Here is a 15,253-nt window from a genome sequence, read left to right as displayed (position 1 = left end):
AAGATAATTGGGTGGTAAAATAAGATAATTCCATTAATTTCTTTAATGTTATTATAATTTATTTTATAAGGAAATTTTTTTTTTTTTTTATGATAAAATTGTAGATTTAACAAATTCATTATTATTAAAAAAAAAAAAAAAAAAATTTAAATTTTTTTAATTTGTATTAATTTTAAAAATTTTTTTTTTATCTTTTAATAATTTTTTTATTATATAACAAATAATAAATAAATAAATAAACAAACAAACAAACAAACAAACAAACAAATAAATAAAAAAAAAAAAAAAAGAAATGAATAAAATAGGAAAACTCTTTCCACAAACTACTGCCTTTTTTGTTTGTGATTTACAAACTAAATTTGTAAATGATATTTTTAAATTTAATAGTATAGTTCAAGAAACCAAATATATGATGAAAGTTTGTAAAGAATTAGAAGTCCCAATTATTGCAACAGAACAATATCCAAAGGTACTAGGTGAAACAGTACCATTAATAAAAGAAGATTTCGGACCCAGTACCAAGTTATTTGAAAAAACTTTGTTTTCAATGTACACACCAGAAGTTAAAAAATATTTAGATGAAAATCACAAGTCTGTTAAGTCGATTATGATTGCTGGTATCGAAGCTCATGTTTGTATATACCAAACAACACTCGATTTACTCGAACAAGGTTATGATGTCCATATTGTTGAGGAAGCAGTTTCGAGTGTAACCTCTCATGACCGTAAAATTGCATTGGAAAGATTAAAGCAATCTGGTGCCTTTGTAATTAACTCAGAGTCTATAATATTCCAAATGGCAAAGGGTAAATATAATCTTCATTTTAATTTTTGGAGAAATAAAATCTTTAAAAAAATAGTTATTGATAATTCCATATTTTTTTTTATTTATTAGATTCAAAACATAAAAATTTCAAAACTCTCATTAAAATTGTCAAAGAAAGAAGAGATAATAATGCAAATCTTTAATAAAAAAAATTAAAATAATAATATTTAATAATAACATATATTAAATTTTATATTTTTTTTTAATTATATTTTTTATAAAATAATTTTATATTATTTTATTTTTTTTATTTTTTTTAAAATTTTTATAAAATATTTCATTTTTTTTTTAATTTTGTTAAAAATCATATTCTAATTAAATATATAGTTTTAAAATACCACCATTAAATGAACAAATTTGGAGACTTGAATCAAGAAACTACTGCATTATTTGTGTTGGTATTCAATAAAAGTATGTTTTGTTTATATAAATTTTATTAATTTTTATTTTTTAATAAAGATGCGATTTCCAAAGATACTATCAGCCACTAAGTAATAGATATGAAGAGTTTTTAATAAACAACAAATGCTTAGTAAATATTGTTTTTTTTTTTTTTTTTTTTTTTTTTTTTTAATTTATAATATGCTAACTCTACTTTTTTTTTTATCATTAGATTTCAGTATGTGAATTATTAAACATTCCAATTATTTTTACACAACATAAAGGATATGGTGAATTAGAGGAAACCCTAGATGCCAACAAACATAAAGTATTTGAAAAAACAAAATATTCAATGTGGGATGAGAGTATAAAGCAATACATTCAAACTAATTATCCACATCTCCAATCAATTATTATCACAGGTTATGAGGTATTTATTTATTTATTTATTTATTAATTTTTAAATACCATATCACTCCAAATACTAATTTAATTGTATATAATTTTTTTTCAGTTGCATGTTTGTTTATTCCAAACTGCCATTGATTTAGGTAAAGCAGGTTATGAAACCCATATCATTACTGATGGCTCTGGTTCAATTAATAAGATTGAAAATGATGTCTCACTCAAAAGAATTAGACAAATGGGTACATTTTTAGCCACCACTGAAATGACAATTCTCCATTTTGTTAAAGGTAATATTACATTAAACAGTTTTATAAATCCTTTTTCCATCTATTAATAAATTTTAATTTTTTATTTTCAGATGAAAAACATCCACATTCAGAAATTATTTACAAAAAGAATTCTGATAGAATCGATGAGCTAAAAAAAATTGACATCAACAAATAAATATTTTAATCAAGAATTGGACTAAATAAATTAAATAAAATTAAAATATATATTTTTTTTTTTTTTTGGTGTTTTAAGTGATCATTTATAAAAAATAAAAAATAAAAAATAAAAAAATTATATATAGAAAAATCATGATTGGTTTTTTTGTTTTAATCGAAAAAAATTCACATAATTGCTGCCGCTTCTCTAAATTTATTTTTTTTTTATTTTTATTTTTTTTTAAATTTAATTTTTTTTTATATAAAATTTTTTTTATTTAAACTGTATTTTTAATATATATATTTTTGTGTTTATAGTTTGTAAAAAAAAAGGAAAAAAGATAGAATGGAAAATGATATTTTTTTAGATCCTTTAACTCTCGAGGTAATGATAGAGCCAGTTATATCAAAATGTGGCCACTCATTCTCTAAAGAATCTATAACGGAATGGTTATTAAAAAAAAAAGTAATTATAAACTTTCTTTTTACCCAAAGCTAGAATTTAATCCCTAATGTTAATTATACAGACATGCCCAATATGTAATAATAGTTTACAAGTTGATGAACTAACACCCAACTATACATTAAGAGATATCATTAAACATATGGAATCACAACCACAACAATCACAACCACAACAACATGATCAAAATCAAAAATCAATACACCAACCACAACAATTACAAACACAGGTACAACAACCGCAACAAGAGCACCAACCTGACGAATCTCATAAAAGCCATGTTAAAAAAACATATACGGTTCGTGAACTATTAATTGATGATATAAAGGAAGCATCAGTAATATTAGAAAGAGCAACAAGAGACGATATATTTATGAAATTTTTTTTTGGGAATGTTTCTTATAAAATTACAGCAGGCCAATGGTTTTGTGAAAAAATGCTGGCATATGCAGTCACAAAGGCAAGAGTATGGGGTGTTTTTGAAGCAGATAAAACAATCTCGGGTGTAATGGTAGTGCAACCACCACACGATGTAAATGGTATATCAATTGCTCAAATGGTTAAAGTTGGAATGTTGGGCGCACCTTTCCATTTAGGCTTTGGTCCACTAACTAGAATTTTAAAATCCTCTGACTTTGCTGAAAGGGTATTTATTATTTCACTCACACCAATATTAATTATGATTCATTAACACTAATTTTTTTTATTTATTTTAGATTCATCGGAAAGAAATGGGTGAAAAAAATCATTACTATTTAAATTGTATCGCAATTGATCCAAAGCTTAGAAGAGCAGGTAGAGGAAGAGAATTAATTAAAAAACTTTTAGATATTGTGGATAGCCAAGAAGATGTCTCTGTATATACAGAATGTGATCTAGAGTTTTCGGAATTCTTTAAAAAACAAGGATTTGCAATGTCAAGATATTATAAACAACACAATGTAAGATATATTTCGTATTGTCATATGATTGTAAGATAATATTTATTAATGTTTAATATTTTTTTACTTAATAAAACTAATTTCAGAAAGAAGAGGCACCATTTTTCTATACAATGATTAGATCAAAAGATAAAAAAATTAACAATAATAGTAGTATTTAATATATTTCAAACCCTCCAAAACTGTATAAAGCAAAATAATAAAGTTTTCAATTTTTTTTCTTTAATTTTTTTTTCTAATTTTGTGTTTTTACAAAACTTTTTATTGTATCTAATTTTATTTATCTCTAAAAAATAAATTCATAATATTTTATTTTTATTGGCGATTAAATTTACAATTTATATGATAACAATATTTATTTTCTTTCCTTTGGTCATTTGTATAATTAAAAGCACCTAAATCTAAACAACTAAATAAATTACAAAATAATAATAAAAATAAAAATAATAAAAGTTTTTTCGTTTTAAAATTGAAAAAAATATATAACAATCTTTATTTTGGATGGGCCAATATAAAAACGTAAACAAAGCACACACCTTAACGGTATGATTTTTGGAAACGAGCACGGGCACCACGACCACCGAATTTCTTTGGTTCACATCTACGTGGATCAGCAACTAAGAGTGAACGATCGTAATCTAAGATTTTCTTTTTGATTTCGTTTTTGCTTTCTTCATCAACGAATTTTTGGTGGTAAGCAACGACGGCTTTAGCGATGGCTTGTCTGATGGCATAGATTTGAGCGACTGAACCACCACCCTTGACACGGACACGGATGTCAATGTGTGAGTAGGTTTCTTTACCAACAATAATTAATGGTTCGTAAACTTTTAATCTTAAGTTCTTTGGTTGGATGAATTCTAATGGAACACCATTGACTTTGACTAAACCTTTACCGTTGGTACAGTAGGCGACGGCAACGGCGGTTCTAAATTATTTGATAATTAATAAAAATAAAAAGGTTAATATTTAATTCAAATATAATTCATATTCATATATTATATAGAAATGTAAATAAAAATCAAGATAGATTCAAGGCTTAGGTGTAATAAATGTGTTTTAATTGTATTATATTTTAAAAAATATCATAGTAATGATTGATTTATACATTGAATTATAATGGTAATGCAAATGTAAAATACAACCAAAGGTTCATGATAATTTGAAATAAAAAAAATAAAAGTATATACAAAGGTTAAAATAGTTTATTAAATTATTTTCCTTTGTCATACTTAATCTTTTTTTTTTTTTTTCAAAAATTATAATACACACAATATCATACGCCTAAGCCCTTCATCGTATCCCTTTTTTAAAATTACATACAATATAAATATACATATATAAATTATGTTGTAATAAGGATAGATGCTCACCTTTTTTTACCGTGAGTTTGAACAACGTTCTTTGGTTGGGCAACAGCTGACATTTTTGTGACGAGGTTGATAACAAAAAAAAAAAGGAAGAAAAAAAAAAAAAATTATTTAATTTTGTTAGGTGCCAAAAACCGAAAAAAAAAAAAAAAATTTTAAAAAAATAAAAAAAAAAAAAATTTTTACATAAAATTTTTACATAAAATTTTTTTTTTTCAACATTGTTTTTACATAAATTTTTTATTTTTATTTAAATATATTGTTTATATAAAACAAAATATTTTTATAAATTATAATTTTTTTTTAGTTATTAATTAAATAGTTTATTTTATTATTTTTTTATTTTTTTTTTTTATTTTTTTTTTATTTTCAAAGATAAATTAAAATGAAATTTATTTATTTTCAGAATTTTACATATTTACAATTTAATATTAATAATATTTCTATATTTATTGAGGTATTGTTGCATCGAAATCAAAATCCATAGTTATTTCATTGTCATTTAAAATAAATTCATCTTCTTGTTGCAGTTGTAATGGTTGTTCCTCCTCTTCTTGTTGTTGTTGGTTTAATTCATCATTTATAAAAGAGTCATCAAAATATTGGTTATGATCCTCTTCTTGTGGTGGTAAAACTATAATTGATTCATCCAAGACAAAAGGGGTTGATGTATTATCAGAATTATTAATAATGATACCAATTTTAGAGAAAATTTCTTTTCTGGCATTGGTGATTGAAACTTTTTTGGCTTGTTTAACTGCATCATCGACAGTATCACCTTCTTCAGTACCAAAACCAACTGCTTGAACTTTTAAGTCGATTTGTTTTAAAGTAAAATAAACTTGGGAGGCCCACCTTGATTCGAAAACTTTTTTAATTTCGTTGGTTTCTTGATTTTCTACAATTAATTCTCTAGTATAATCTCTTTCCATTTGATTGATTTCTGTTGACCACTGATTAAAACCCAATATTCCATTAATAGCTTGAATGGATTTAGTAATTGGCATGTCAAGTTCTTTATCTGATTTAAACTTTGAGATCATAACATTACAATGCTTTCCATTGATCTCGATTTCATTTCTTACACTTGCATTATGGGCCATAGTTGCTGAATTTTCCAGAAAGAATTTAAGCAAACACATTGATGTTGGTTTGTTTTGATCCATATAAATTTTGATATCATAAATTAAACCAAAACGACTAAATATATCTCTTAAATCTTTCTCTTTGATACTACGCTCTAATTCTGTAATTAATATCGTCTTTTTATTGCTTGGTGTTTTAAATAAAAATATTTCCATATCATTTAATTGAATTAAATTATTAAAATTATGAGGTTTAATTGGATTAAAGTCTTGTGAAAAATTTGGTATATTAAAATTATGCTGTGTCATTATTGTATCTATTTATTTTCTTATTTATTTATTTATTTATTTATTTATTTATTTATTTATTTATTTATTTATTTATTTATTTATTTATTTATTTATTTATTTATTTATGTTAATTTAAATTATTTGGGGTTATTTGTTTGTTATTTTGAAAGAAATTAAAAATCTGCATGATATTGTTTTGAAATTAAAAAAAAAAAATTATGAATTTAAAAGAATTTTGATTATATTAAGAAAATTTTAAAAAAAAAAAATTAAAAAATATAAAAATTAAAAATAAAAAAAAATATTTTTTAATTCAAATATTTATTTTAAAAATATTTAAATTCCCAAAATGTAAATATCGAAACTATTTATAATTCCCTAACACCTGCACCTTCACCAGAATAGTTAATTTCGTTACTATTTTTTAATTTGTTTTTTAAATTTTGATCTCTTTGTCTTTTTACAATGAAAAATAAAACTACAACCTCGAATATGAAAACAAAACTTGCGATTGGTATAAAAATTCTTAAAACATCCTTTAGGAAATCAACTAATAAAAAAAAAAATTAATTAGTAAAAATGATAAAAAAAAAAAAAATAAAAAAAAAAATAAAAAATAGAAATATGATATTTACTTTTTTTTAAAATACATCTATGTCTATAATGTTTTTTTTTTAAAGGTTTCTTCTGAATAAAGACCTCGCCATTTGATTCTGTGATCCAAGTTTTTATAAAATTTTTGCCTTGTTGATCTTCATTTAATTGGATGATTCTTGCACCTAAAGGTTTCTTGGAAGAATACGAACCAAATCCTGATTTTCTTCCATATCCCATATCCATTCCTTTATAGTTACCATGAAAGTCGTTTTTATGATCATGCCCAAAATAAAGTCCTCTGATGTCACCTTGATCCAATAATGCTCTAACAAAATGTGAATTTCCATCATCAAAACAACACGATGGCTCATCAAATGAACCTTCGATTTCATCATGGTTGTTCCAGAGGTCTATAACCTCGATGGGTGGTACATGCACAAATGATATTGAATTTTTTTTTTGATTGAAGTTTGAAATATTTTTAAACCATTGAACCTGGCCATTATTAATACACCCCCAATCTAATCTATCGCATTTCTTTGAATCACTGTCGAATATATAAATAAATGATGATACATCCACATTCTCCTTATTTCCATTGTTGCTGAATTGCTCCTCTTCCTGATGAATATCGCTATTATTATCGTGTCGATTTCTTGTGCTATTGGATGAATAAATTTTTAAATGATAATTTGCTGCGCCGGGTATATTCCTAGGGCCACGTTTTGTTAAACTATATTCGAAGCTTTGATCCATTTCTATTAAATCATCTACCTTTAACAATCCCTCTGCATCGTGATTTCCCATGGTTATTGCCCATGGTATCTTTCTTTCCACCAATGGTCCTGTAAATAAATCCCAATAATATTCATATATTTTAGTTTGATTAAAATGTAGTAAATTTCCTGATATCATATCACCAGAAAACATAACAAAATCTGGTTTTTCTTTTTCTAAAATTGATACTATATTTTAAAAAAAAAAAAAGATTAATTTTTTATAATTTTTTAATTTTTTTATTTATTTGTATATTTTTAATTTTGCTTACTCTGACTATCCAATGTCATTGTATCGTAATAACCACCATATCCATAATGTAAATCTGTAAATTGTATTATTTTAAAAGTTTTATCACTTTTAAATTTTAAAATTGGTTTATCATTATTTGATTTTATATTTGATTTTATTTCGTTATATTCTGATTTTACAAAGTTATTATCTTTTACTAAAAATAAAATAAATATTAAAAAAAATACTTTTAATTTCATTGTGTTATTTTTTTTATTTTTGAATTTATTATTTGTTTCATTTGTTTTATATTGTAATATTAAAAATTATAAACAAAAGAAAAAAAAAATTAAAATAAAATAGTAGGGAACAAATAAAATTTTTTAAAAAAAATAAAACTAAACTATAAAAATAACTTTAAAAAAAAAAAAAAAAAAAATAGAAACCTATAAACTTATAAATTTATTGATATAGAAAATTATTAAATTGTTGTCCTTTATCGCCCACACAAACACACCACACACTTTTTCATATTTGTATAAAAATAAAAAAAATAAAAATGAACACACCACACACATTTATAAAACTTAAATTTAATTTTATAAATTATTTTATATTTACATTTTATATTTTATATTTATAAAAATATTTAGACATATTGATTTATATTAAAATTTAAATTTAAATTAAAATAATTAAAAAAAAAAAAAAAAATAGTTAAATATTTAAAAAAATATGTATTCATATATTTAATTTATTATTAGTAATAACTATTTTATTTATTATAAGCTATACAAATTATTAAATTATTATTTATTAAATAAATGGTTAATTTTAATTTGATTTTATTTAAATTGCTTATTAAAAAATTTAAAAAAAAAAAAAAAACAATTGTGCGGAACGTAATGTCATATAAAAATAAAAAAATTTTTTAAAAAAAAATTTAAAAAAATTTAAAAAAAATTAGCACAGTTTTTTGATTTTTTTTTTTCATAATATTTTATCTATTCGTTTTTACGTTGACCAACCAAGCTACACAATGAAATACAATAAAAAGTAATATTATGGATATATCATTATATATTTTATCATTTTATCAATTAATCTTTAGTTATCCACATCTATCCATCATCTATCCAACATTTAAGTTATAAAATAGAATATGTATTAATATCCTTTCTATCTCTATTCATTATCTATCATCTATCTTTTGAATTATAACATTACAGCGTCAGCTCATCCCGTAGAAAATCAAGAAAGGCCCACTTCACCGCCAGCTCAGGTGAAAGAAGAATCCGTATGAGCGCTGCCCTCTCAGCCGATCTCCGTGCCAAATACAACGTATGTAAAACAAAAACCAAAACAACTATTGGATAAAACACACACAATACAAAAAAACACAAAACAGTTATCTAATATTAATCATAATTACAGGTCAGATCACTCCCAATCAGAAAGGATGATGAAGTCCGTGTTGTTTGTGGTGATAACAAAAATCACGAAGGTAAAGTTGTTGCCTGTTACAGAAAGAAATACGTCATCCACATTGACAAACTTACTGTCACCAAAGTCAACGGTAACACTGCTCAAATCGGTGTCAACCCATCAAACGTCATCATCACCAAATTAAAATTAGATAAAGACAGAAAAGCTTTATTAGAACGTAAAAACAGATCTTCAGAAGAAAAAGGTAAAATTACCAAAGAACAAGTTACCGCTGAAGTCAACTAAATAATTAAATAAATTTTAGGTGAAATATAAAAAAAAAAAAAAAAATTGTAAAAAAATATCCAAATTATATTATTTTTCATTTGTGGATTAACAAAAAAAAACCAGCAGATTATTGGAATAATTTTAGCGATTTAAGTTGGACGATATTTTTAAAGGAATGTGTTTTGTTTGTTTTTTTATATATTTATATATATTTAGTTTTTTCTTTTAAATAGTTTTTGTAATACTAGTATTAAAATCTAATTATAATGTTTTTTTTTAAAAATAAGGATATTATTATTGTAAAAGGTTTACTCTTTTATTTATAGTATGGTTTCATTTTTTTTTGTCAATATTTTTTTAAGATAAAAGATTTAAATTTTTGTGGGGGTTATAATTTTTTTAAAATACAAAGAAAAAAAAAAGAGAAATAATAATATATTGAAATAAACCTTAAAATAAAAGAAATAATTATTGTATATGATAGAAAAATGACGGTTTTATTTTTTATTTATAAATTATAATAATTTATAATCCTTAAAAAATAAGCTTATTTTTTTAAAAAAAATAGAAGGGTAAAATTTTAAATATAAATAGTTTTTTTATTTTTTAATATTTTTATTTAAAAACAAATATTAAATAATAAATATAAAAAGATTAAATAAATAATAATAGATAATAAATAATAAATAGTTTATAAATAAAATGATTAAAACAATTTTTGGTTTATTTTTAGTTGCAGGTTATACATTGGGGAGTCAGTTACCATACTATGGGGAAGCTACTTATAATAAAGGTGCTGGTTCGGGGGTATGTGGAAGAACTTTTGATACAAATAGTGAAGTATTTGCTTCTTTGCCTTCTTCGTTTTGGAGTACTGGTTCGAATAGCGACCCATTGTGTAGTTCGAAAATAAGAGTAAAATATAATGGCAAAACTATTGATGTTCCAGTTCGTGATAAATGTACAAGATGTTCAACAAATGTATTAAGCTTAAGTGCACCAGCATTTAAGGATCTTGTAGGTAGTTTAAATGATGGAAATATTGGAATATCATGGGAGTTTATAAATGGTGGTATGGGCGGTACATCGGGGGGTTCAGGAGGTGGTAATGGAGGTAATGGAGGTAATGGAGGTAATGGAGGTAATGGTGGTAATGGTGGTAATGGTGGTAATGGTGGTAATGGTGGTAATGGTGGTAATGGTGGCAATGGAGATGACCCAACATCAGTAGGTACCTGTACAAGAAAAGCAATAGTTGATGCAGGTCAAGGTTGTTGGGATGTATGGACTACAAAATGTGGAAATAAATGGAATGAAAATTTATTCTATCAAATTAATCCAGGTACAGTTTGCACTGCTCTTAAAATTGGTCAATCTTTATGTTGTGAAGGAGGTGGTGGTTCTTCTCCAAGTTCTACAGGAGGTGGTTGCACTAGAAAAGCAACAGTTGATGCAGGTCAAGGTTGTTGGGATGTTTGGACATCAAAATGTCACAATCAATGGGATGAAAATTTATTTTACCAAAAAAACCCTGGCACTGTTTGTACAGCTCTTGCAATTGGACAATCTTTATGTTGTTAAATTTCTTTTTTCAATATGTATCTATATTTAAATAAATTATTGATTTTTTTTTTTAAAATTTTTATAAAATTGAAAGTGTGTGCTTTTTTTTTTATTTTTGGTTTTTTAATTTTTAATTTAATTTTTTTTAACTTAAAATTAATTTAATAAAATTAATTTTAAATTTTTTTTTTTATACATACTATAAATAAAAAGCTATATAAAAAAAATGGGATTATCAATTGAAGTAAGTAAAAATAATAATTATAATTTTAAAATGAAATATAAATCTATTCATATTAATTAAAATTTAAATAATTATTTCTGTAGGAAACTATTGCTACTGGGGTTCTCTCATCACCAAAAATCTTTAAAAAATTATTAAAATCAAAAGAAAGCAAAAAAACAAAAACTTTAGATAGTGTATCCTGTATTTTTTGTAAAGGTTTATTTTACAAAAAGGAAATATTGGGTTGTAGTAATAGCCACTTCGCATGTACTAGTTGTTGGAAAGGAGAAAATGGTAATGAAGTCAAAATTTGTATAAAGTGCAAAACTCCTCCCCCCTTCTTTGGAGGAATGTGCAAAAACACTGTTGTAGAAAACCAAATACTAGAGGAAAAAATATTTTGCCCATACTCTTATGGTTTGGATTTATATACAACGGTTGATGACAACGAAATGGTAGCCCTAGCCAAAGATGAATATGGTTGTAAGGAAACAATTGAAGTTCGTGAGCTGGATACTCATTTAAAAAGCTGCCAATTTGGATTCAGAAAGTGCCCATACCATGGTTGTCAAAAGATAGGAAGAAATAACCAAATGCTATTTCACATATTAAGCTGTGGTTTTGAACCAATATCCTGTTGGCTCTGTAGCTCTACTTTCGCCAAACAAGATATAGAAATCCACCGTACCCTATGCCCATATTTACTTATTCGTTGCCCAGATTGCGAAAAAAGTTTGTTAAGAAAAGAATTAAAAAGCCACATTGAAAATATCTGTGAAAACACCTATATTAAATGTAAATATGAAGAATATGGATGTGAAATACAATTTAAAAGGGGAGAACAATCAAATCATAACAAAGAAATTAACCACTGCGAATTCGCAGAGAAGAAATTAGAAAAAATTGAAAGGGAAAAGAAAGAGTTGGAACAAAAAGAATCAACAAAAGAATATTTAAAAAAACTGGAATGTAGTTGCGAAAAAGATGTGATAACAAAAGAAGATTTAAAAAAATTGGAATGTAGTTTAAAAAAATATGTGATTACAAAAAAAGAAAAAAAAGTATTTTTTAAATGGTTTTTTCCACGAGACGTTTTATATCCGCTCCTTAGATCTCTAGAAACAGAACAGTTTGAAATAGGCAACAATAAATACCATGTTGGTTTTGTGTCAAAAAATCGTTTATATTTTTATTTGGATGAAGGAAAAAAAAAAAATTTTACTTTTCACCTAATAATTAAAAATACAACACCAACTGAAAATATAGAAATAATTTTCAATGGAGGTAATTATTATATATTTATTTATTTATTTATTTAATTTTAATATTATATTACTTTGTTTTATTAGATTTTAAAAATAATCCCGATGTGCTCATCTATCAAATAGACCAAAATAAAATCAAAGAAAAAAGTTTCATACAAAATGATAAACTTGAGTTAGAGTTTAGAATTTATATAAACAAATCCAAACAACCAATCCATTTTTTAAAAACAAATGATACCAAATAAAAATATAAATATAAATATAAATAAAAATAAAAATAAATATAAAAATAAACACACAAATTTAACCCACAATCCAAATTTTTTTTTTCATATTTAAAAATAAAAGATATTTATAGTTGTTATTACAATTTAATTTAATTTATAAATAAATAATTAATAATAAAAAAAAAAATAAAAAAAAATTATTATTTTTGTGATAAAAAAAAAATTCAAAAGATTTTTATCCAGGATCCCACTAAAAAGTAACCTATGCCTATAACCTGGTTCAGTTACTTCTGCCATAAAAATTTTTAATTTTTTTTTTTTTTTAAATTTAAAAAAAAAAATTTGTTTTTTTTTTTTTTTTTTATTTTTTTTTTTTTTTTTTTTAATTTTTTTTTATTTTTTTATATATTTTTTAATAATAAATAATAAATTTATCGTGTGTTTATTTATATTATAATAAATATAAGTAAATTAGAATTTTTTATTGTACGATTCGCAAACTATAGGAATTCATTCATTTATCAATTTTGTATATTAAATCTTCGGTTTTTATATTTGGAAATAAATAATAAAACATAAAAATCATATTTGTGTGTTGTTTTTTTTTAGTTTTTTTTTAAAATTAATTTTCATTATTAAAATTTTTTTAGTTTTTTTTTTATTTGATTATATATTTACATGTATATATGCTTATTTGGGTATAGTTATTAACCACATTTTTTTATTCCAATTAATATAGAATTTATATAGTTTTAATATTGTAAAATCTTTAAACAATGAGTGAAAATCAAGTCTTCTGGTTAATTTCAGCACCAAATCTTCAAGGTGCTGATATCTTTGATTTAGTTAATCAAAAAACTGCCAAAGAAAATTCATTATCAGAAAATAGAAAATTCAATGTAAAGTTTTAAAAACACAAATAATCATCATACAGAATACACAACAACAACAACAACAATAATAATAATAGTAATAACAAAGGCAAAAGAAACAAGTAATATGATAGGATTTAAGGAATATAGGATTTATCATTAATATTTTATATGCATTGGATTTATAGGACATATAGGATTTATTAGCTTACTTTTAGGATATAATAAACACACACCCACACCCATATATATTATTTTGGAATTAAATACTAATTAAAATAAAACTAAATAATAACATTATAGACACCATCATTAAGAGTTGGTACTCTTAATTCATTAATTACCCTCAATGATGAATTACAAAAAATCGATACTCTCGTCGAAGCAACCACTAAAAAAATCGCCAAACAATTAGTCGATTTAGTTGGTACCAAACCAGGTAAAGATAAGAGTCTTTCAATTAATGGTGCTACCATTCCACAATATCTTCAACAATTTGTTTGGGATGATGCTAAATACAACTTAAAATTATCATTACAAGAAATTGTCGATAAAATTTCACAAGTATGTTTATTTTTATATCATTTAATTATTATAATAATTAATAATATTAATATTAATATTTTCTTTTTTTTTTTTTTTTAATTTTAGTCTGTTTCTAAAATTGATGATGATTTAAAACTTAAATCATCCGAATATAGTTCTTTATCAAGTTCAGTTGCTGCTGAAGAAAGAAAGGCCGGTGGTTCGCTCCAAGTTCGTTCATTAAATGGTTTAATTACCCAAGATAATATCGTTCAAACTGATTATCTTACTACCGCTTTTGTTGCCGTTCCAATGTTTGTATCATTCAAAAAAAAATAAAATTGATTTATAGTTTTAAATATTTATTAACCTTACATAATTATTAATCCAATTATATAGCACTGCTGAAAAAGACTTTTTAGCTTGTTATGAAACCCTTTCAGATTATGTTCTTGCCAGATCAGCCAAGTAAGTTATTAATTTCTTTTTTTTTTTTTTTTTATAACCCACCCATCAATATTAACCTCGCTATTTTAATAATTATAGAAAAGTTGCACAAGATAATGAATTTTATTTATATAGTGTATTTTTATTTAAGAAATTCTATGAAAACTTTAAAAATAAAATCGGAGAAAAGAAATGGGTAGTTAGAGATTTCAAAGTTGAAAGCGAAAAACCAACTCAAGAAAGAGCCAAATTAACAGAAGAAAAAAAGAATTATAGAACAGGTTTAATTCGTTGGTGTAGATTAAATTTCCCAGAAGCCTTCATGGCCTGGATTCACTTAAAAGTCGTCAGAGTATTTGTTGAATCAGTTCTTAGATTTGGTATTCCATTCGATTTCCAAGCTATCCTTATGCAACCATTAAAGAGAGAAGATAAAAAACTTCGTGATATCCTTTTCGAACAATTCAAATATTTAGGTTCTGCTCACATCTCTGGTAAGAATGAAGCTGATGATAGTGAAAAATTCTACCCATATGTCTATATACCAATCAACTGGGAACAATAAAAATAGATTTTTAAAAAAAATAAAATATATTAAACAAATAAAAAAAAAATAAAAA

General features: G+C 23.8%; 10 protein-coding genes across 10 annotated transcripts; 7 read left to right on the top strand and 3 right to left on the bottom strand.

Moving 5' to 3' along the window:
• Positions 1–292: 292 nt before the first annotated feature.
• DICPUDRAFT_155040 (uncharacterized protein) lies at positions 293–969 on the top strand (the record flags this gene model as incomplete). Its single annotated transcript, XM_003290472.1, has 2 exons — positions 293–806; positions 896–969. 2 exons carry the CDS (start codon positions 293–295, stop codon positions 967–969), a joined length of 588 nt encoding a protein of 195 aa, XP_003290520.1.
• Positions 970–1,173: 204 nt separating this feature from the next.
• DICPUDRAFT_81247 (uncharacterized protein) lies at positions 1,174–2,059 on the top strand (the record flags this gene model as incomplete). Its single annotated transcript, XM_003290471.1, has 5 exons — positions 1,174–1,237; positions 1,440–1,445; positions 1,492–1,637; positions 1,722–1,902; positions 1,974–2,059. The coding sequence occupies 5 exons, from the start codon at positions 1,174–1,176 to the stop codon at positions 2,057–2,059; spliced, it is 483 nt and encodes a 160-aa protein (XP_003290519.1).
• A 327-nt stretch (positions 2,060–2,386) lies between these two features.
• On the top strand, positions 2,387–3,605 carry DICPUDRAFT_88977 (uncharacterized protein; the record flags this gene model as incomplete). Its single annotated transcript, XM_003290470.1, has 5 exons — positions 2,387–2,506; positions 2,568–2,732; positions 2,832–3,149; positions 3,220–3,444; positions 3,531–3,605. The coding sequence occupies 5 exons, from the start codon at positions 2,387–2,389 to the stop codon at positions 3,603–3,605; spliced, it is 903 nt and encodes a 300-aa protein (XP_003290518.1).
• A 294-nt stretch (positions 3,606–3,899) lies between these two features.
• Positions 3,900–4,891, bottom strand: DICPUDRAFT_98715 (40S ribosomal protein S16). Its single transcript, XM_003290463.1, has 2 exons — positions 4,818–4,891; positions 3,900–4,372 (listed from the first exon to the last, which is right to left on the bottom strand). The coding sequence occupies exons 1-2, from the start codon at positions 4,868–4,870 to the stop codon at positions 3,982–3,984; spliced, it is 444 nt and encodes a 147-aa protein (XP_003290511.1). The 5' UTR covers positions 4,871–4,891; the 3' UTR covers positions 3,900–3,981.
• A 372-nt stretch (positions 4,892–5,263) lies between these two features.
• On the bottom strand, positions 5,264–6,208 carry DICPUDRAFT_81244 (uncharacterized protein; the record flags this gene model as incomplete). Its single annotated transcript, XM_003290462.1, has 1 exon — positions 5,264–6,208. The coding sequence occupies one exon, from the start codon at positions 6,206–6,208 to the stop codon at positions 5,264–5,266; it is 945 nt and encodes a 314-aa protein (XP_003290510.1).
• Positions 6,209–6,760: 552 nt separating this feature from the next.
• On the bottom strand, positions 6,761–8,055 carry DICPUDRAFT_37481 (uncharacterized protein; the record flags this gene model as incomplete). Its single annotated transcript, XM_003290461.1, has 2 exons — positions 6,761–7,752; positions 7,836–8,055. 2 exons carry the CDS (start codon positions 8,053–8,055, stop codon positions 6,761–6,763), a joined length of 1,212 nt encoding a protein of 403 aa, XP_003290509.1.
• Positions 8,056–9,025: 970 nt separating this feature from the next.
• DICPUDRAFT_37459 (uncharacterized protein) lies at positions 9,026–9,526 on the top strand (the record flags this gene model as incomplete). The annotated part of the gene is made up of 2 exons (XM_003290469.1): positions 9,026–9,136; positions 9,230–9,526. Coding segments are annotated over 2 exons (408 nt in total), but the record flags the coding sequence as incomplete, so codon positions are not given.
• A 684-nt stretch (positions 9,527–10,210) lies between these two features.
• On the top strand, positions 10,211–11,089 carry DICPUDRAFT_37473 (uncharacterized protein; the record flags this gene model as incomplete). The annotated part of the gene is made up of 2 exons (XM_003290468.1): positions 10,211–10,631; positions 10,740–11,089. The coding sequence occupies 2 exons, from the start codon at positions 10,211–10,213 to the stop codon at positions 11,087–11,089; spliced, it is 771 nt and encodes a 256-aa protein (XP_003290516.1).
• A 405-nt stretch (positions 11,090–11,494) lies between these two features.
• DICPUDRAFT_23586 (uncharacterized protein) lies at positions 11,495–11,830 on the top strand (the record flags this gene model as incomplete). The annotated part of the gene is made up of 1 exon (XM_003290467.1): positions 11,495–11,830. A coding segment is annotated over one exon (336 nt), but the record flags the coding sequence as incomplete, so codon positions are not given.
• A 1,735-nt stretch (positions 11,831–13,565) lies between these two features.
• On the top strand, positions 13,566–15,198 carry DICPUDRAFT_37483 (H(+)-transporting ATPase; the record flags this gene model as incomplete). The annotated part of the gene is made up of 5 exons (XM_003290466.1): positions 13,566–13,688; positions 13,965–14,225; positions 14,313–14,500; positions 14,586–14,654; positions 14,733–15,198. 5 exons carry the CDS (start codon positions 13,566–13,568, stop codon positions 15,196–15,198), a joined length of 1,107 nt encoding a protein of 368 aa, XP_003290514.1.
• Positions 15,199–15,253: the final 55 nt, after the last annotated feature.

Source organism: Dictyostelium purpureum (genome assembly GCF_000190715.1).
Source record: "Dictyostelium purpureum unplaced genomic scaffold DICPUscaffold_226, whole genome shotgun sequence".
Taxonomy (NCBI): domain Eukaryota; phylum Evosea; class Eumycetozoa; order Dictyosteliales; family Dictyosteliaceae; genus Dictyostelium; species Dictyostelium purpureum.
This window is presented reverse-complemented; position numbering and strand designations above follow the sequence as displayed.

What these genes read in the sequence shown, in the direction of transcription:
- DICPUDRAFT_98715 (XM_003290463.1), bottom strand. Translation starts at nt 4,870, where the DNA reads ATGTCAGCTGTTGCCCAACCAAAGAACGTTGTTCAAACTCACGGTAAA. An exon ending in CAAACTCACGGTAAAAAAAG is followed by an intron (nt 4,373 to 4,817) that starts GTGAGCATCTAT and finishes CAAATAATTTAG; the next exon opens with AACCGCCGTTGCCGTCGCCT.